At 32.5% G+C, this 20,982-nt stretch overlaps 1 protein-coding gene across 12 annotated transcripts in view; it reads left to right on the forward strand.

Moving 5' to 3' along the window:
- CNTLN (centlein) overlaps positions 1–20,982 on the forward strand; it is a 427,436-nt gene that overhangs the window by 256,139 nt on the left and 150,315 nt on the right. For 11 of the 12 annotated variants that reach the window (XR_012484846.1, XM_074282961.1, XM_074282954.1 and 8 more), the window contains 5 exons: positions 1,476–1,567; positions 7,520–9,066; positions 15,255–15,408; positions 19,612–19,702; positions 19,787–19,995. Coding sequence is in view for 11 of the 12 variants with exons in the window: in XM_074282961.1 (XP_074139062.1) it covers positions 1,476–1,567; positions 7,520–9,066; positions 15,255–15,408; positions 19,612–19,702; positions 19,787–19,995 (2,093 nt within the window). In the remaining variant the exon portion in view is untranslated. The remainder of the gene's footprint in view (positions 1–1,475; positions 1,568–7,519; positions 9,067–15,254; positions 15,409–19,611; positions 19,703–19,786; positions 19,996–20,982) is intronic. The other variant, XM_074282960.1, reaches the window with a different exon arrangement.

Consider the following 20,982-nt stretch of genomic DNA (forward strand, 5'->3'; position numbering starts at 1 on the left):
GGTGTAGGATCTCCTTACTTTATTTACTTTTATTTTATTTCGACAAATTTTCATTTAGTTGATTTTTAAAAATAAGTAGTTTCAGTAGTTTTATTTGTTAAGTAGATCTGTAACATCTATTTTTAATATATTTAATTATTGTTTTGTTCTCTAGCTTATTCATTTTGGTTTTTGAGACAAATAAATAGTAAATATTGTACCCAGAAATACAGTAGCCATCTAGATAGCTAAATATGCATAAAAGATGAATATTATTTGCATATCATATTTGTGTATTGCTTTTAAAATGTTGTAAATGTATTCAGTACCACTGTGTTAGGGGAGCAGAATAAAAAGCAAAACAAAAGAAAACAAAAAACAAGGGAGCTAAGAGATTACTATCAAGGTAAAGGTACATATTCCCCAGATAATGGAGTTCTACCTTTTTAAGCTTTTGTTATTTGTAGAATAATATTTTATTTGTTTCATGAACACAGAAGTTGTAATTGAGTATGACATGTTCCAAAGACCAAAGAAGTGCCTAATTCATTCTAACAAACTTATTAGTCACTGTTTAAACTAAGATAGATTATTTCTCTATGAGTGAATAAAACTTTTCTCATTTTCCTTTGTTGATAAATCAAAGTTTTACATTGACCTAAAATATCAAAGTGTGTTTTAAAATTATATTTTTAAATAAATGTTCTCAAGGCAACATTAATACCGATTCTTTTAGCCTACTTCAGTTTCATTTTGTCCTTTTATTTTTTTAGAGATTTAATATTCCCTAAAATTGATAAGAGTGACTTAGGTAATATGCAGATACATAATAGATTAATCCATTTTGGTTCACTTTAATTTTAGTACTGACAACAAAAGTTTTTTTGTAAAGTGAATATTATTTTGTAAATAGTAAATTTTGTGTGCATGAGGAAAAAATTAGTTGCTTTTTGTAATCTTTTATAGACAAGTTAACTCTATCATTTGCATTTCTAATTGTCACTAATTGTCTAATTGTCACATAATTCAGTACTTTACAGGGAAACAACTTCTGTGATTTATCCTGTAGAGTACATGACCTTTCACTTAAAAAACTATTTAAAGGTTCAGCCCATCTTAATTCTCTTTTTGCTTTGTTGAGCAATCATTTTCATCTTCCTGGAGGGAATACCCCCCAATGAACAAAACTAGTAGAGACTATAGATAAAATGGAAATGAAAGTGATAATGAAAATATAACATCTTTAACTTGCAGCAGATCTATTGTGCCTTTGAAAAGCTTGTACTGTAGGAGGAAAACCATACTATGATACTACAAAGATCCATAATTATGTGACACAAAGCTGTGAAAGAGGTCACTGTACGACTACTGGCCAAAGACTTGACAAAACTACATTATTCATAATTGAGAAACTATAGAACTTATATATCTAAAGTGACAAAGGGATGTTGTAGTGGGAAATGAGGTGGCATAATATGTTATTTATTTTCTGCCAGATCTACTCTATAGACTTTGTGAAGATCAGGAAGTCAAGAATGATACATCAGAGGAAAAGCTAAAACAAAAGTCAGATGAGACATTACAGAAGGTATATTAACATTTACTCCAGAACTAAGCAAATTAAATTTAAATTTTAACACATAGGATTGCTGTTTTAAACTAGCTCATTAATTTAAACTTTTTAGTGAATATTTAATTAACTGGCTTGGCTTGCCAAAACTGGGTCAAAAAAAATCAATGAGTTAAGGAAAAAATGTTAAGACGTATGTGCTTATGTACAGATAGCTTAAAATATTTGATCAAGGGAAAGAAAACAATAGATATTAAAATGAAAATATAGCATTTTCTTACTATTTATAGTTTAGGAACAAGGATAGGGATTGAATCTGGAACGTCCCTGTGATAAAGAACTGAAACCCCCTCTAGCAAAAGAGACCAGCACCTTTCTTGCAACTTAAAAATCTTAGAGTGCCCAGAGCTACAAGAGGTCAAGTATCTGGCTCACATGCCCCACAGGTTGTATGCATCTGAGAAAGGACTTGAACTCAGATACAAGTTAGATATTTAAACTGGTAAAATGAGATTTCATCATATTCTACATACAATATTAAATGTGAAAATGTCTAACTTTTTTTTTTTTTTTGAGGCTGGGGTTAAGTGACTTGCCCAGGGTCACACAGCTAGGAAGTGTTAAATGTCTGAGACCAGATTTGAACTCAGGTCCTCCTGAATTCAAGGCTGGTGCTCTATCCACTGCGCCACCTAGCTGCCTCCAGAAATGTCTAATTTCTAAGCTAAAGGAAAAACATGTGCATGTATTTTAGATTTCACACTATTTCATCACGTGTTTTTAAGTATAAAATATTTATATAAAATAAATTATTGACTTATTTAAATTTTATAATTAAAATCTACTCATAAGTTCATCATATACTTTTAATTTAGAATGAGCATCCTAGTGACTATGGAGCAGGTCTAACTTTAATAAATAGATATTGTTATGAGCCTTATCATTTAAGAAGTAAATATTATGATTCATATTTATGTGTTAATTCATATTTTGATACACAAGTATATTATGTTACCAGATGTTCACTTAAGGGGGCTCAGTTGTATTTTGCCATATGTTTTGGTTTATTTTTTAAAATGCATTCTTTAAAGACACATTCTTTAAATGGATTGCCATTTGACCAAACTGGATTCACTTTGCTTCTTAGAAGTCTTTCACATTGGATATAATAATAATACAATACATAATCTAAAAATATCACTATGGTTATATTCATTTTTATTATATTTCTGGACTAACTTGTAATAATTTACAGCAGATGATGTGATCACATATACTTACAACACTTGCCATATGGTTAGGTAATGAAGGCTGTCATCTCGTTATTACTGAATGACAAACATCATGTTAAACTAATAACACAGAGAACAAGGAAAGCTCGAGTTCATTTATCTTAGGGTAGAATGTATAATTGAAATTATTTGAGCACTAACATCTAGCATATCACATAGTTTATACTGGCTTTATGTTTAAAAAATATAATTTTGTTTGCCAGATTCAATATGATATTTATCTCTTTAAATAAAAGGTATTGCACTGCTGACTGAAGGTGTAAATCCAGAGGAATTTATGTTTTATTTTACTGTAAACTCTTCAGTCCTTACAACTTTAAAAATCACTTTTAACTGTTAAATAATAACAATTTTTTTAGTTTGGTCGTTTTAAATTAGCAAGTTAATTTATCACTATCACAGTTATAAGATTAATAGAATGATCAAAACTTTCTTTTAGATAGTTTGCCATATTTTATGGTAGCACTTTCCACTTTGACATAACCATTAATGCTTCATAGAAAAATGTCCAGATTGGCTTAGAGAGAAAAGAACAAAATGGGTCAAGACTGAAGTATAGTTTTTAATCTGGGAAAACTGAAATATGTGTTGATTGTATTTTTTAATTGCGAAACTAACATTTTTGAGTTAAGCATTATCAAATGATTTATTTTAAATTAAATTTGCTACTTTCCATGAAAAGAATTTATTTAAAACTTTTTAATTAAGGAAGGAATAGTTGAACATGAAATCTTTAAAGAAAACACATATTTTGTTTACTATTCATTTGAAATTATTCTTTGCTATTTCAGATGCTTTAGCCCAGAAGCCATGTGATTCTTCCCTGTTCCTCCCTCATCCTCTTTTTCTAATATTGACATCTCTTTTACTTTTTATTTCATTTTGAAGCCAATCTGTTGATAGCATATATTGATAACTTCAGTATGCACGTAATATTAGAACCTATAAAATTTCCTTTACTATCTTTACTGGTAGTGCCCAACCTTCTCAAATTTGAGGACTGCTTTATAACATCAAAAACCTTTTTAGGTCTCCACATGGTAATACATGCAGTATAAATATTAATTGATGAAGAAAATACAGAATGGCAATGTGAATTTGATTTTAGTAACATCTTTAAATGAACCTATTTTCAAAATAATTGTAAAATCTATATTCGTGTTTGAGACAATCAGTTGATAGAGTATGTGTTTATTTATTATCTTGAATTAGTGAAATGGAAGTGGTATTGGTAGGTCAAAATGAATAAACTAGTATGTAGATTCTTGAGGTATATTGCTCCAGTTTTATTTTGTTTTCCATCCTAACCTTTACATAAGAAAATTAAAATAATACTATTAGTAACTTTATAACCATGTATAGTTTTGGATATAGTAGTATATCCAAAAAATGACTTTTTTGGTTATCTATAACTTGTCAACTTGTTTTATTTTTCAAAAAAAGTTTAAAAAAAACTAATGCTTTTATCCTCAACTTTTCATTGATGGATAAAATGTCAATCAGTCCTTATAATTTTAAAAAAATCATTCTAATTAATGAAAAAGAATACACGTTTTAGAGTTTCGAATTATGATTTCATTGGCATATGAGATTCCTGGTAAGGAAATATCTAGGCTGGAACTTCTCAACATCTTGTCTTAGACCAGGGTTTTTTAATCTTTTTTATGTTGTCAGTCTGGAAAAACCTCAGAATAATTTTTAAATGCATAAAATAAAATATAAATTATTACAAAAGAAATCAATTATGTTGAAAAACAGTTATCAATTTTTTTCTACAAAAAGTTCTTGGACTTCAGATTAAGAATCCCCATTTTCAAAAGTTTTCTGGGGTCCAGAGAGGGTAAGGATCTTGCCCAATGTCACATGTAGAATATGTGAGAATGGTGGGATTTGAACCCAGGTCTTCTTGGTATTGAGAAAAGCTCTTTATCTACTCTGCCTCCTCTTTTGTATTTTGAAATTTAATTCTCCTTGCTCAGGTTCATACCTAGTAAATGTCAGAATGAGGATCTTAGATTTAAACCTCAAAGGAACCGTGAATGAATAGGATTCAATTTTATATTGTACTTATAAGAAAAGTGTGGCACAGAGAAATAAAGTGACTTGCCCAGTGTCACACATCTATTAGGTCTTCCTGATTAAAAGAGGAGGCCTGTTGTATCATCATCATTATCAACAAGCATTTATAAATTATTTACTGTGTATTAGGGGTTGTGTCAACCATGGGGGAATACAAAGAATATAAAAAATCTGTTCACTTTCCTCAAGCATCCCACATTCTAACAGGGAGACATTCAAAATCCATGTACATACATGTTCTATAAAGTGTAAAGGAGAGCTAATCTCAGAAGAAAGGCAGTTAGTGATATGTGGGTTTGAGGAGGAGAATCTTGCAGAAAATAGGATTGAGATGACCCTGGAAGAAATTCAGGAGGCATGGATGAAAAGAGAGAACATTTCAGGGATGGTGACAGCCACTAAAAAGTTAGAAGATAAGAATAAAGAATAGTTAGAAGGCCGGGGTCACTTTATCCTAAAATATATGGAAGGGAGTCAAGTATAAAAAGAATGTAGGGAAAGTGTAGGTAGCACACGGCTTTAAAGATAATTTTGCATTTGATCTAAGAGTCAGGCACAGGAATTGATTGAGTGTGTGTGTGTGTGTGTGTGTGTGTGTGTGTGTGTGCGGTATATGTTTGTAATATATGTTGTTTATGTATTGGAGGGAGGAAGTGGATGACATGGACAGATATACATTTCAGAAAGATTTTTCTCTAAACTCCATGGCCTCTTTTCCCAACATTCTGTCAACAATTCAAAGGATCCACAATTGGTTGAATATAATGAAACAAATAATCAAAGGAATAATATTATGGAAGTATGCTTCTTAGAAAGTATTTTCCTCAGCTCTTATATAATTGGAAAATATAAGAATTTTTAGAGTTACAATTGTTGACAGTATTACTGACTTTTCTCATTTCGGCTTATTAGTAATTAACCAGTTTTTTTTTTTTTTTTTCTTTTGAGGAGCATTATTTTAAAAATAAATTAGAAGCCAGTTTTTTAAAAAATCATTTATTAATGGAAATTCTGGAAGTAGAAATGTATTTTTTTATACCTGTTCTTTAGCACATATGTACTTAAGAATAAATTTAGTAGACTCTAAAAATACTTGATTTAATGCATCTGAATATACTTAGAATCCTCTAATAATACTTTGATAAGTTTATTATACTTTCTTGGAGACAGGCAGTCATAACATAGGGAATAGAGAGCTGGCCTTAAATCTAGGAAGACATAAACTAGCTGTGTGAACCTGAATTTAATTTTTAATTCTCTGTGATGCAAGCAACTGACTGAAAGATAAAGAGAAGATATTGGCTTGAGTCGATAGGGGGAGTTTCCTTTATCAGTTAAATCACGCTTTTAGTCCTTATTCTTATTGGAGAGATTATTTCACATTATGCTGAGCTAGCCTTTGTTATTCTAATTTATACTTAATCATCTACTACTGATAAGAATAATGGTAAAAATATAGCCAACCATGAAAAAAATAAGGTGGTTTTTTTTTTTTTTTAATCCTCTAGTAACCTAAGAACTAAAGGGTTCAACCTCTCCAGACCTAAGCAAAGTATCACTAAACTGAACCAAAATACATTCAGCCCTTCTTATCTGTGATGGCAAGATAAATCTAAAATCATTTGCCTTTAATTACAAAATATTTGCATTGGCTTCTTCAAATATAGGTTTACCTAGCTTGGGATAATCAGCAGTTGATTTAATTATCTGGCAAAACTGAAACGTTTTAGAGAACCAATACCAATAATTTAGACAGATGACTTTGGGGAGGAAACCCTAGTTAGCTAATTAATCTCAACTCTATCCTTTGTGTTTTAGCTGTTAGACTAAACTTTCTGAATTCCAAACAAAAAGTAGCATTCTGTAATACCAAAACTAAGCTGAAATGAGGGGCAGTGTACACCATGGTTAGGACACTGGACTTTGCCAGGAAAACTTGGGTTCAAATTCTCAGACACATGTTAACTATGTCATTCTGGGAAAGCCACTTTATTTCTTCTTGCTTCAATTTTCTCCTCTTTAAAAGAATGGAGTTGGATTTTATGTTCTCTGAAGTTCTTCTGTAGCTCTCAGTCCTTTGACACATTAGAGTAAAAAGGAGTGATCAAATGTGTCTTCCCAGATAAGTAGTATTTTTAAAAGAAAATATGTCCAAGATATGTTGCAGTAGTAGAAAGTAGTAGAAAGAAATAAAGATTTTTGAGTACTCTTTAGAAATTTATAAATACCATTGAAATCATCATGATTTTTAGTTGTATTTAATTTTGATTCCAGTCATTTTGTTAACTTTGCAGCCCATGCTCAGAGTATATTAGCAGTATCTATTAACTTAGTTTTCTATTTCACTTTACTTAAATATTATTACCTTCTTTTATCATTTACTTACTTTTTGCTTAACATAGATGTAGCATTTTCATTTTAGAATGTATTCATTTATACTCCCTTAGAGTTTATTTATTTATTAAGCACTCCACATTGATTTTGACCTTGTGGTAAAGGTAACTATTTTCACAAAATAAACATAATTTAAAGTTACAGTGGTCTCAACAGTTCTGGAGTTAACAAGGAAAAACATGAAACCATATATACTTTTTTTTAGGTAACTGATTTGGAAAAACGATTGAAAGATTTTGAGAAAAAGTCAAGGAAACTGAAAGAAGCAAATAAAAAATTAACTCAAGAAAATGATGAAATGAAATCTTCCTGTAAACAGCAGCAAGATGACGCAGAAGCAAAAGAAGAAGAGTTAAGACATCTACGGAAAGAGAAGGAAGATGTTGAAAGAGACAGAGCTATTCTTGAATTCAAGATCCAGGAGCTGGAGGTAGAAATCAAGGCCGGACGGCAGCAAATAGTGGAAGTGAAGTTCCTAAACGAACAAGTGGCAGAAGTCAATTTTTTGAAGGAGCAAGGAGTGGAAGTTAATTCTCTGAAGGAAAGACTGGCAGAAATTAATGAGATGAGAAAAGAAAATGAAAAGCTGAGGAATCAGATACAAGAAATAGAGGATACAAATCAAATTCAGAAAGCTCATCAAATTCAGGAGATGCAGATAATGCAACGAATGCAAGAGGTGCAGCAGATGCAAAATATGCAGCGTCTGAAGGAAATGCAGTCAATAGAACCAAGACAACCAATTCAGCCATTCCTACAGACCCCCAAACAGCCTCTAGTCCAGCTGCCAGCTCAGTTATCAGCACAAGCACCAGCTCAGGTACCAGCACGATTACCAGCTCAGCTATCAGCACAACTACCAGCTCAGTTACCAATACAGCTATCAGCTCAACTACCAGCACAAATATCTACTCAACTACCAGCAAGATTACCAGTTCAGCTACCAACACAGCTACCAGCTCAGTTACCAATACAGCTATCAGCTCAACTACCAGCACAAATATCCACTCAATTACCAGCAAGATTAGCAGCTCAGCTACCAACACAGCTACCAGCTCAATTACCAGCACAAATACACACTCAACTACCAGCAAGATTACCAGTTCAGCTACCAACACAGCTACCAGCTCAACTACCAGCAAGATTAGCAGCTCAGCTACCAACACAGATAACAGCTCAGCTACCAGCACAAATACCCACTCAACTACCAGTAAGATTACCAGTTCAGCTACCAACACAGCTACCAGCTCAACTACCAGCAAGATTACCAGCTCAGCTACCAACACAGATACCAGCTCAGCTACCAGCACAACTGCCAGCTCAGCCAGCACCACAATTGCTAACTCAGCTACCAACTCAACTACCAGCTCAGCTACCAACACAGTCTCCAGCACAGTTACCACTACAGCTACCAACTGAGCTTCCAGCCCAGCTAGCAACTCACTCTCTAGTCCAATCATCAGAAATACTTCAAACCCAAGTGCAGCTACCAGCACAATCTCTAATCCAGTTACAAGTGGAGCCAGTTCAACTGTACTTGGAGAAAGCTATGCCCAAGGAGCCCATTCTGGAAGTAGTGAGCACTGAACAATGTAGACAATGTAAGACAACTACCACCAAGGTTAAATTTAAAGCAGCCAAGAAAAAAGGTGCCACGGGACATCCTCGGGCTTATCTCAATCAGTCCATCAAGGTTATGAGCAATATGTTTGAGAACTATAAGGACGACTGGGAGGATGTGAGTGAAAGCAGGTACGGCTCTCATTAACTTAGCTCTTTGGAGGGGACAGTGTGCATATGTAAAGCTCTAGCAAATGGAGATTGAATTTCAACTACTGTCGATTTGGTATTCAGAAAAAATACTGTCAGATCCTTTGAAATATCTTGGGAGGTCTTGTTCTGAGCTTATTGACTGAAATTTGCATGCAAAATTAGCCACAACTGCATGAGTATTTGAATAGGTGCCAGGAAGCCCAAAAGAAGGCAATGCTTGATTTCTTCCAGTGATGCTATTTTCATGCAGTCATGAGGCTTGAAATTGACAGTTTGGCAGGTTGATTTAATTTGCTGGCCCTTTGCATATTCACCACTGACAGCTAAGGATTCCCAGGCAAGCCTACTAAGTCGGTTTAGTTATCTTGTGACATGCCGACCCAGGAGGAGAAACATTTTTTCCTCCTTAATTTAGTTAGATAAATTTTGAATGACCCATTTCAGCTTGTTACCAGATGTCTACAAGCTGTTTAACATCCTTTAAATTAAGAACCATCTTCACTAATTATTTCATGTATGTTTTATGCACAGTCATTGTACTAACTTTAATTGAATGATGGTAAGAAAATTAGTTCTTTAAAGTTATCATGGTGCAGTTCTCCAGTCTTGAATCATATAGTCCCAGTGAATGGCAACATGAATGCTCGAAAAATCTGTAATGTTTCTTTCCCCCATCTCTGTTCACAAGGGCAAATGAGTAGGTAGTTTTTTTTTTTTAATAATCTTTGTTCATCATTTCTATATTTTATCCTGTATTTAAAAAATGAATAACAGACTTAATCTTTAATTTTTCATATTATTTCAAAGGAATTAGTTTTTAATAATATATCTTTAAATTTTAAATAATATTTTAATTTTCAAAAGTTTATTTATAGTATTGAACAAGTTTGATCAATTTTGGTATCATTGTGGGCCAATTTATTAAAGTTGTTCTTTATAAATATTAGAGATTAGAGTTCTGGATATCATCTAGTTCAGCTTTCTCTGTTCAGAAAGTGGAATATTACAAGAAACAAGACCTGCAACTTTCTGCATGACTTTAGATAAGACAGTTAGTCTTCTTTTGCCTCAGTTTATTAAAGTTAAGTTGAACTAGCTGATCTTTAAAATCTCTCTAGCTCTGAATTCCATTATGAATGTCATAATTCATAATTTTGCCTGTGTTTTTCCTGGGAAAGCATTAGATTTGAGTTTTTGAGACCCTATTTCATTCACATCGCAACTAGAAGTTACCTTCCATCTTTAAGTTATATTTCAATTTTAATTGTTCATAATTCCTCAAGCTTTTGGTATCAGTCCCCTCATTCTATAAATGATATGGTATTTTATGGTTATTTATGTAGAGAGATGCATGTAAATAAGTATATTCATATTTTCATGCTTTACATGAAAATTATTTAACTGGCTGCTCAATTCTAATGCAAATTAATTATGTATACATATTTGAATAAATATATTACATTATTTTTGGCAGTTTGATGCATAGAAGATAGATGCTGCACCTGAAGTCTAAAAGATGACTTCAAATCTGGCCTCAGACAGCTAAAAGCTGTGTGATCCTAGGCAGTTCACTTAACTTTTTTCTACCTCAGATTCCTTCTCCATAAAATGTGAATAATAATTGTGCCTGCCTTCCCAAGATTGTTGTGAAGATCAAGTGAGACAATATTTGTAAAACATTTAGAAAATATTTAAACCTTACATAAATGTGAGATGTTATTAGTTGTTATAAGTTATTTTGAATACTTTCTACATGATGGGTATTATGCTAAGTGCTAGGAATATAAATAAAATGTAAATACATACAGTCTCTTCCCTCAAGGAGCACTGAACCCATTACCTAAAGGTAAACCGAGAAAAATGAACAAATCCTCTATTTTTTTTTTAACAAGAGGAAGAAGATTGATAGGCTTTAACATATGATACAAAATCAAAGCCTATAGAAATAGTTTTAGAACAAGCAGACATCACTCTAACAACTGGTAATAAAATTTCATAACAGGTACAATCGGATTTGTCAAATGTAACTGTAAAAAGTTTAACCTCACTGAGAGCCTTTAAGACAACCATGGTCCAAGAATGAAATGAAAAATTCATCTATGATTAGCATCCTCATGAACTTAGCCATGGCAATCTGTTTATCAAAATGAGAAGTTTTATGGAAATAATCTAGGTTTAGGTTATTGCATCAGAAATTACTTGGCTTCTTGTAAGTCTCAGCTAAAATGCCACCTAAGGAAATTTTCCTCAATCCCTCTGAATTCCCCTAGTTAATTATTTCCTATTTATCTTAAATATAACTTGTTTTGTATGTATTTGCTTGCATGTTGTTTCTCCCATTAGGTGATAAAATCTTAGAAATTAGGAACTGTCTTTTGCCTCTTTTTTGGGTCCTCATTACTTAACATGGTGCCTTGCACATAGTAGGCATTTAAAAAATGTTTGTTGATTGAAGGACCCCAACCACATTAAAAATCCCTATTTTCCAGATGGTGATAAACAAGTGGCTGACCAAACCTATTTTTAGAATTGGTTTCTCAGTATATATAAAATTTCTCAGATGATGCATGAATATGAACTGGGTCAAGAATTGAAGAAGAAGAAGAGAGTTGTCTTGGCTATCTTTAAGAAATAAAACAAGACTTTTAATTAAACTGAGTTTCTCCTTGATGCAATTACCTATCTTTTTAGTAGCAATAGTTTTCTGGTGATGATGTATGGCTACAAGTAATGAACATCAGTGTCTCTGAAAAATTTAAATTGCCCATAGGAAATGAAACTCTATATGATGAGTCTAAGTGAGTCTTATTACATTAGTAACAAAGAATTGGGCAAGAAAAGCAGTATAAAGGAAGTCATTCAAGAGATCTTTGATTACATGAAAAAGTAGTCTGATCATGTAGCAAGATCAAGGTATAAGTGAAACACAACCAACAGGATCTATTTAATATTTACATAAAAGGCATAAGAGCTAAAGAAACGCCTTGGTCATTTTGATCTCACTGGAAAACTTGTGGATGGATGTGAAAGAGAGTTGCACAGGATGAGAAGGCATTTTTGGGTTGAAGCCTGCATTATTAGATGAGTTCAATGTTATCTCAGAACTCCTCTGCTTCAAAACTACTCTAATTCAGTATTCAACTCATTTTGATGAGAAAAAAATGCTTCAGCATTTCACCATTGTTTGGCACTCATTGCACCTAAGTGCAATGGTTGAGCAGTAGAGAAGTGAGTTTGGTCAGGGGTACTGTTCAGCCCCTGCCAATGCTGCTGTTGCCCTTGGCCATGGGCAGCTCCTCCCCACAAAGATTGTGATACACAGGACTGTAGGGTTGGAGCCCACAATGCTGAGGTTGTGTGCACTGGAGAGCAAGTTGCAGGGCAGTTGCTGCAGGAAAGTCTGACTGTAATGTAGAGTCTCCCAGCTTTCAAAAAAAGTAGTGCTGAAAGGGCTGTGGAGCAGCTAATGTACTCAGAAAGATGAGGAGCAGCAATGGGACCCCAGGTAGAGGTGGCAACAGTTGTGGGGGTCACCAGAGGACACAGGTAGCCCCTGAGCCCTGGGCAGTGGTTAGAACCCTAAGTGGTAAAGGGCACAGGACCTCCTCTACACCTGTTCCTCTCCTACCCTCAGGGGAGCTTGGAGAGCATGGGGTGGGGGGAAGAGTATAAAGGTCAGAGTTCCTTTTAGAAAGGAGTTGGATTAAGAAGAGAGGAGCCCAACTGGGCTAGGCTGGGCCATGCCAGGCTGGCTTGTTTCTCCACAGCTGGAAATCCTACTTGCCCCTTTCGGAAATTGGTTGGAGATGTATGTGACCTGGAGATACATTTCTTAATAGGAAAAATCATTTGATATTCATTGCTTTTGCCACTCATCATGCCTTCTGGAACCAATTAATGATGAGTACCAAAATACCAGTGTACCCTATCAATAAGATCAAAGTATTTTTGTGTGTGTGCGATGCTGTTTGGCTGTATGAATCATGGAAGACCCTATAGTTTGGGAAGAATTAAAATTGCTGTTGAGCTAATTAACAATGGGAACAATACCATGGATGTAAGATTGCATCAAAATATCATCTACGTTGCATATGACCAGAAAGAAGGGAAGCCAGTCATGTAACAGTCTCCTGCGTAGGGGGAACAAGACACTCCACTCCCTCTCTTAGTTTGGGGAATTTTCTCTAGTTGTGCCCCATGCCTGCAACCTTCTCTATCCTTGGCTCTGATTACTGAGCTATCTGGCTTCCTTTAAGTTCTAGCTAAAATTCCATCTCCTGAAAGCTCTCTTAATCATCATTCCTTCCCTCTGTTCATTATTTCCTATTTATTGTCTCTCCATTAGATAGTAAGCTCCATGAGGGCAGGGGTAATCATGTAAGATGAGAACCACAGAGTCATAAATTTGGAAAGGATGTAATTTTTATCTAATACAAGTATAGTCTTACATATTATCTCACATGTAATCTATTATGATAATAATTAAGACAACTAAATACTTCAACTAATTAATAACTATTAGTTGGCATGTACCCAAATGAAAATATTTTTCTATCATACTTAATAATTTCTGGCTAACACTCTGGGGAAGTGGAATCTACTACTTTGGCATTCCATTCTGTTTTTAGACAATTCTGCTTTTTAAGAGGATTTTCCTAATATCAAACCTTAATCTGCCTCTTAGTGATTCCCACTTATGATGGGACCAAGGAACATCAATCTAATCTTTCATTCTCTATATCTTTTCATATGCTTGAAGTACAATAAGATTTTTAAAGTATTTTCTGTATTCCAGACATCTCCAATTACTTCAGCTTTTAATCTGAACATTTGATTAGCATTTATCCAGTTTTTTTAAAGATAGGATTTAAATGCTAGAGAGTTTTTTCTCCCTTTCCCTTTTTGTTTTCATTACTTTATTTTCCACATTTCTTTTTGTTTTGAAGTGGTGGCAAGTTGAAAGTGCCAGCCAAACCTTTCATTTAAGCCATCTTGTTTAATATCTAGGATCATGATATGTTGGTCTACTCACCATATACTTGAACCCTATAGGCTTCCTTTAAACAAAAATCATCTTATCTGAAATCTGCAGTTTTATATTTTATCTCTGTCATATTTGGTTAAATTTTATACATATTATGGATTTCAGAGATGATTGGCAATTTTTTCATTGTCTTCTAAAAACATGTGAAATCAATGAAATTTGAGTCACAGACTCTCAAACTAATTTAGAAGGCCCCTTAGGGTTTTTCTAGTCCAATCTAAATTTGAAAAACCCAGATTACATTTGAACACCAGTTCTGATAAGAAAATCATGGTCTTTTTAGACAGTCTTTTCAAATTTTGGACAACTTATTTATATTTGTTAGAATTTGTTAAATCAACAATAAATTCACTGTAATTTGTAATGTAATGAATGATTTAAAATTTGAAAATGGTGTTGTTTTTTTTATCATATCTATATATAAATATGTCTATATATATCTATATTATGCTTATACCTATATAAACATAGGATTTTACAATTTATATATGTATATATACATAGCTATATATTTACTTTGTTAAGCTGCCTACATACCAATATAAACTTCTGTCCAAATTCAAATTATTTTCACTTTTTTGCCATTTCCCTTGTAGCAAAATCCACAGAACCTCACAGTTCCTTCTAATAAGTCATTTCTTCTGTTTAATTTAAAATAGGCAACTCAATATTTGCATTACTATTATCCCCTTTTCAAAGTGTGTTTTAAATGGTAGGGCCCATCTGGCAGTTCATATACATCAGTAAGCAATTTCTGACAGGTTTTTCATATGACATTTCCACTAGTGTGCATCATTGTATATTTGCCTGGGGGATATTAGAGATTTGAAAATAATAATTAACTTGATTCTCTGTTGCTGTACTATCATTTCCTTTAATTAACACTACAGCTGTAGCCACATAGTAAAACACAAAGTAAAATGGAGATTTTATAGTTATCTTGTGTTCTTGATTAATGTAGATGCCTACACTGTATAATTCTACCTTTCTTCTCAAGTATCTTTGTCACATTTATAGAGTTCGATTTTTTTTAACCTAAAGTTGATACAATTATTTAAAAACTCAATCTAGAAAGACATGAATTACTTGAATAAATTTTCTTTTTGAATTTTTCCTGTTAAAGTGATTCTGAAGAACTGATCTCTCGAAACCTAGGAACAATCATTGTGAAAACATCCCAAAAAGTCAGTCCAAGAAAAGTTAAGGGGAAGCAGACCGAAGAACAAGCAGAAGGGAAGAAACAAATTGTATTAGCTATAGAAAGTCCAATCAAAAAGGTATATATTCTGTTTTATTTATTTATAAGACTTGTTTTAATAGTTTTTGAAACTTCTTTAAGTTAATTATTTTAAGCTTGTGTTCCTAATTTTAAAATTTTTTCAAAAGACATAAAATAAAGATTAAAATTGGTTATATCTTGGTAATAGTTTATCTGTAAAGCAATAGTTAAAAGAAAAATAAGCTATATATTTTTATTAATAAGTAAAAATATCAATATAAATAAATTTTAACCTTGATTATGTTCTCTACCTAATGAGGACCCTTATATAAGCGAACATTTGCACTCACAAAGTGTTATTTTTAACTGCACTTAAACATGAAATAATAAATATTCATTTTTCTATAGGATCCTTAGTTTATTTTGTTTTCTTTAGAGTAACTCAGCACTAACATGGACTATTTTTAAACACTTCTTTTTCTCTTTATCTTTCCAGTTAGAACATATTTTAAAGCACTTACTATGTACCAGTTAATGTCTCAATGTTAGAGATGCCAAGAAATGAAAAAAAAAAACAAAACCAAAACAGACAAACTTGTTCTCAGTCTTTTGGTGAGTTCACTTCTAAAAATGGGAAGTGAAAAATATTTAAAGTGCAGCTTACACAATAATAATAACACTTTCTTAATTCACTATCATGTCTGCCCTTTTAGTATAAACCAGTACAAAGTTAAAGGATAAATGTTTTCTTTTACCCTGAACACTAGGTGGTTCTTTCATTAAAATTATAGAAGATTATGCTCTTTAAAGCTAATTTATACCTGATTGTTTAGCTTCCAGTTTCTTAAACTGTGGTTCATGACTCCATATGTGGTTTCATAACTGAATGTAGGGGTAATGAAATTATGATTTATTATCAGTAAATGTCTGATTTGTATATCTAGTTTATATCCCTATATACTCTAAGTTGCATAAAAATTTCTTGGGTGAAAAGGGATCATGAGTGGAAAAAGTTTAAGAAGCCTTGGTTTAGCTTGCCTATAGTGACTTCTTTAGGATTCCTAGCATATCAAAAGGGAGATTTTTAAAAGTCTGCAATTGATTGGGGGCACTAAAAGGTTTATACTTGCTTAGAGTTACTAGACCCATCATAGATCATCTAAGTTGTCTCATACTTCTTCAAACAATCCTTACTACAGCATCCCTTTAAAATGATCCTTAGTTGCCAGTTGAATACTCCAAATAATGAGGACCTTATTACTTTTTACAGACAGTCCATTCCTTTTTTTTTTGGTATAGCTATAATAGCAATTAGATGAAGCTTTTCCTGGTTTAAAAAAAATTACTTCCAACTTTGTGTTGTGTTGGTTTCATGTTTGCACTGGTCATTCCCACTATATCTGGAATGCATTTTTTCCCTCCCCCTAATGGAGTCCCATATTATTTTAAGATGCAGTCCAGACACCATTTTCTACATTAACCTTTCCTGATGCCCTGAAATGCTGGTGCCTTCCCTTTTAACCTACCTTATACTTAATAAACTATTAGACTACTTCATATATAGTAATATTTATTAACTTTGCATTTATACTATATATATATTATATATATGTTTATATACTCACACATATGTGTGTGTACATACATATGTACTTGTTGTATCTTCCATATGATTGTAAATTCATTGCAAGTATAATTTTAGTTATCTCTCATTTGGGCTCAGTAAGAGAAATATAATCTATTTTCCATATGGCAACCTTTCAGATCTATTAAAAGAATAGATATGACCATTCTCTCAAAAATCTTTTCTTTTCAAGACTAAATAATCCTAGTTCTTTCAAATATCTCTTATAGGACATGAGTTTGAGTCCCAGAATAATGCCTTATACATAGTAGATGCTACTTCTATATTGGTTGAATTTAATTGAATTTGATCACAAATATAACCTACTATTTTGGCAGGCTTGACAAATATTAGGTGCATGATATTCCTGTCTATAATTTGTGATTGCTGACAGATACTACTTGATTGAAGAATTTTGCCCTTGTAAAGAATACAGACAAATGATCTATATAGTCTTAAAGTTAATCTACACCATATTATTTATGTGGTATAACTATGGAATAATACAACTGCGTTTTTAAAAACCTGACATATATAATGTTCAGAAGTGTTATATCCTTGAAGCTATACCTGTATAAGAACTCTATTTGGAGTCAGAAGTTTTAGATTTGAATTATACTTCTATCCTCTACCTTTAATAAATTGCTTAAAGTTTCTTGCTTTCTCTTCTGTGAAATGAAGGAGTTGGACTGAGTCTCTAAATGCTATAACTTAAAAACATTTTTGAAGCTTTTCTCTTGAAATTTACATTAGTCTGAGCCATACTCTTTTTAACCTTGGAGAATGAAAATTTTTTTTAAATTGCTAAAATTAATTTTCAGCTTTGTCTTCTGATTAAAGGAGATAGTTGATTAAACTAAGAAGTACTATTTTAAGTAACAAATAATATGTGACCATAAAATAAAAATTGTTTCCTTATATGATTTTAAATGGGCTCTGGTATTGTGCCAGAAGTGTAGCTCCAAAATATTGTGAGCAGTGGTAATGGGATTCACAAAGGTCCCATTGTCACAAGGTAATTAGTTATTTTGAAGAAAACATTCACTGAATCCAAGATACCAAAAATAAAAAAAAATTGGCTTTGTGACTTTATTGTCACACTTTATATTTAATCATTCATTTTGTTTATACACTATCTGTGGAATATACAATCCATTGTCACAATGTGAAACTATGTTGGCATTTTTTATTTTATGGTATTCAGTGGAACTGAACAAACGACAGGTAACATGGTATTTATTTTAGATTAGACAGTGCTTTTTTCTTCTCTGCTAAGAACTGATCTTAAAAATAAATACCATATTTTAAAGTTTTAAAGTACCATTTTTCTCCTAATGACTACCAAGAAATACTTTCTTTGTGACAATGGATCTTCCAAAATGTCACATAAACTAAAATATTTTACTCATTAATTTGTTCCAGAATTGAAATCTTCAGAAAATTTCTAACTTATGAGAAATATAAATTGTTTTTAACAATGAATTTATTTTTATGCTAAAGCAAATACTCTCTCTCTCTCTCTCTCTCTCTCTCTCTCTCTCTCTCTCTCTCTCTCTCTCTCTCTCTCTCTCTCTCTCTCTCTCTCTCTTTCTCACACACACACACACAGCCTAAGCTCCTAACCAAAATATTCACCATCTAAAGAAACACTACCACAGTAATATTTAATCTTTTTTCTACTTTTTAAAACATGTGAACTATTTATGTCTATGTTTTTAAATTTTTTTGAGGGGGGAGCAGGATTTATTGTTGAAAAGCAATTTTGGAAAGTGAGCAACATAGCTTTGTTTTATTTAATCTTACTATAGTATCATCATGGATGTCTAGAAAAAAAGTATACTTTTTATACCTACACATATTACTTTATCTTTTTATCTGGGTGCAACACAGAGTAGTGGTTGAATTGTTTTCTTAATTTCTTTATGATTCTTTTCTCCTTCTGTGTTAGAAAAATTTCAAGAATTCATTATTTATGTAATTCATGTGAGTTATCTTTTCTTGCATCCCGCTTAGACATCTGAAAGCCTCATACTACCTCTTGAAGACAATTCTTGATTATCTCTGGCATCAGAGTACAAGAGTAGCATAAGTAATTGAAATACACAGATTGTCTTTAAAAATCAATTCAGTAAGTAGCTTCAATCTCCTTCTCCTGCTATGACTGGTAACAAAATAGAACAACTGAAGTTTCATTTCCTCTATTTGCCCACGTCCACAGCTGACATCATAGGGAAATATCCAAGGGATAGTCAGGCAGGAGTGAAAAGAGGAATAATGGACTTATATACTCAGAACTAAAATAATTCAAGTTACACAATAAGTTTTATTTTAATATATTTTAATGTTTGTCACATTTGCTCCTCTATTTCTTTAGAAGGCCTTAAAATCCATCCTAGCAAGTTGATTTGACATTCTGCTTGCCAGTTGAATAACAATTATACTAGTTACCTAACCTTAGCCAATAAATTATGGGTCTTGGACATGTGCAAAATAAAATTTTGCTAATTTTTTGTCTTTATCTGATATAAATTTCATTTGTCCTTCATAAGTTTTTAAGTAAGTAAAATAGTTGTTTTTGTTTTATCTAACAAGAGGTTTTGAATACTATTCTAATTTGTGTGAGGCTTTTAAATTCAGGATAGCTATAATAAAGATTGTAGAAGATCATTTTCACAGAAGAAGAAAATTCATGCTTTGAGGAGGGCATATGCACCAGCCACTATTAAAGGTAAGAATGTATTGAAATTACATAACTTTCATTTTAAATCTTAAGAAAGACTAAAAACCATTATTTACCACCTTGTTTATTTAGTTAACAAAGAGAATGAGGACAATGTAAACTTTGCAAAGTCAGTATTAAATGAAAGAGTTGGATCCATGCAGCAGCAAATCAATATGCTACAGGATTTGAAAAAGTCTTCTGAAGTTTCTATTAAGGAATTAAAAGATGCCAATGAAAAGCTTATACAGCAACAAGAAATAACTGATCAAAAACTTCAGACTACCAAACAAACCGTAAAGGTAAAGACAACTTTAGTTGTATGATTATGACAATTGCATATTTTATTTACAATCTTGTTTAAGCTCACATTTATCAAATTTACACATATGTCTATAAATCTGTTGTTCAGCAATTTAAGTAGATGTATTAGTAGAATTATTTAATAAAGGAATGCACTCAAGAAGGAAGTTGCACAGAAAATAGGTGGATAAGTATGAATTTAAAAAGACAGTAAGAACCTATTAAATTTATTTTATATTTCAGTTTTTGGTATTCTTCCATAGTAGTTTTGTTCTTTATTCTATGTTACATCTTAATTTTTTATCATAATCATATGATTATTTGATATTATTATTATATTATGAATAAAATGCTGACATCCAACTTTTGTATGAAAATAGTAATTTGCATCACATTAATTTTAACCTAATTATCTAAATATGATCACATAAAAAAGTGCCTTGTTTGGAATTTAAACTTCTTCAAAACTTTTCTCCTTCTTTGGTGTCAATACCCAGGATTCCCTTTGTGTATCTGATTCTTTTGGACTCACTCAAGCTTGCTGTACTTATCTCTTGTCCATTCCTGCGTAGGCTCCTCTGGGCTCTCAGTGGGATGTCTCTCTATTTGCCACTTCTTCTCTTTCCCTCTTTTGCCAGGGATGTTTGGCATAGGAGCATAGAGGAAACCCTGTGCACAAATCTGAAATCCTTTAGACAAGAGTATCTAAAGGACTGATCTGGGAATAACTTCTTTTACCCTGGACCAGGACCAATCTATACCAAAGGATTCAGCTGGGGTGCCTTTTAGGACAATGGGACAAGTTTGGGCAAGGTCAGCTCAAGGAAAAAAATACCTTATATTTTTTGTGATGCTACCTGATTCCAGTATAATCTAGAGAATCAGGAAAAGTGACTTCAAAATGGCTCTCTAAATTATAAAACTATCTTGCAATTGGACTTACTTTGTAGAAAGGAAGTAAAATGGAGAGAGGTCCCTTATATTCA

This window comes from Sminthopsis crassicaudata, chromosome 1 (assembly GCF_048593235.1).
Source record: "Sminthopsis crassicaudata isolate SCR6 chromosome 1, ASM4859323v1, whole genome shotgun sequence".
NCBI classification, from domain to species: domain Eukaryota; kingdom Metazoa; phylum Chordata; class Mammalia; order Dasyuromorphia; family Dasyuridae; genus Sminthopsis; species Sminthopsis crassicaudata.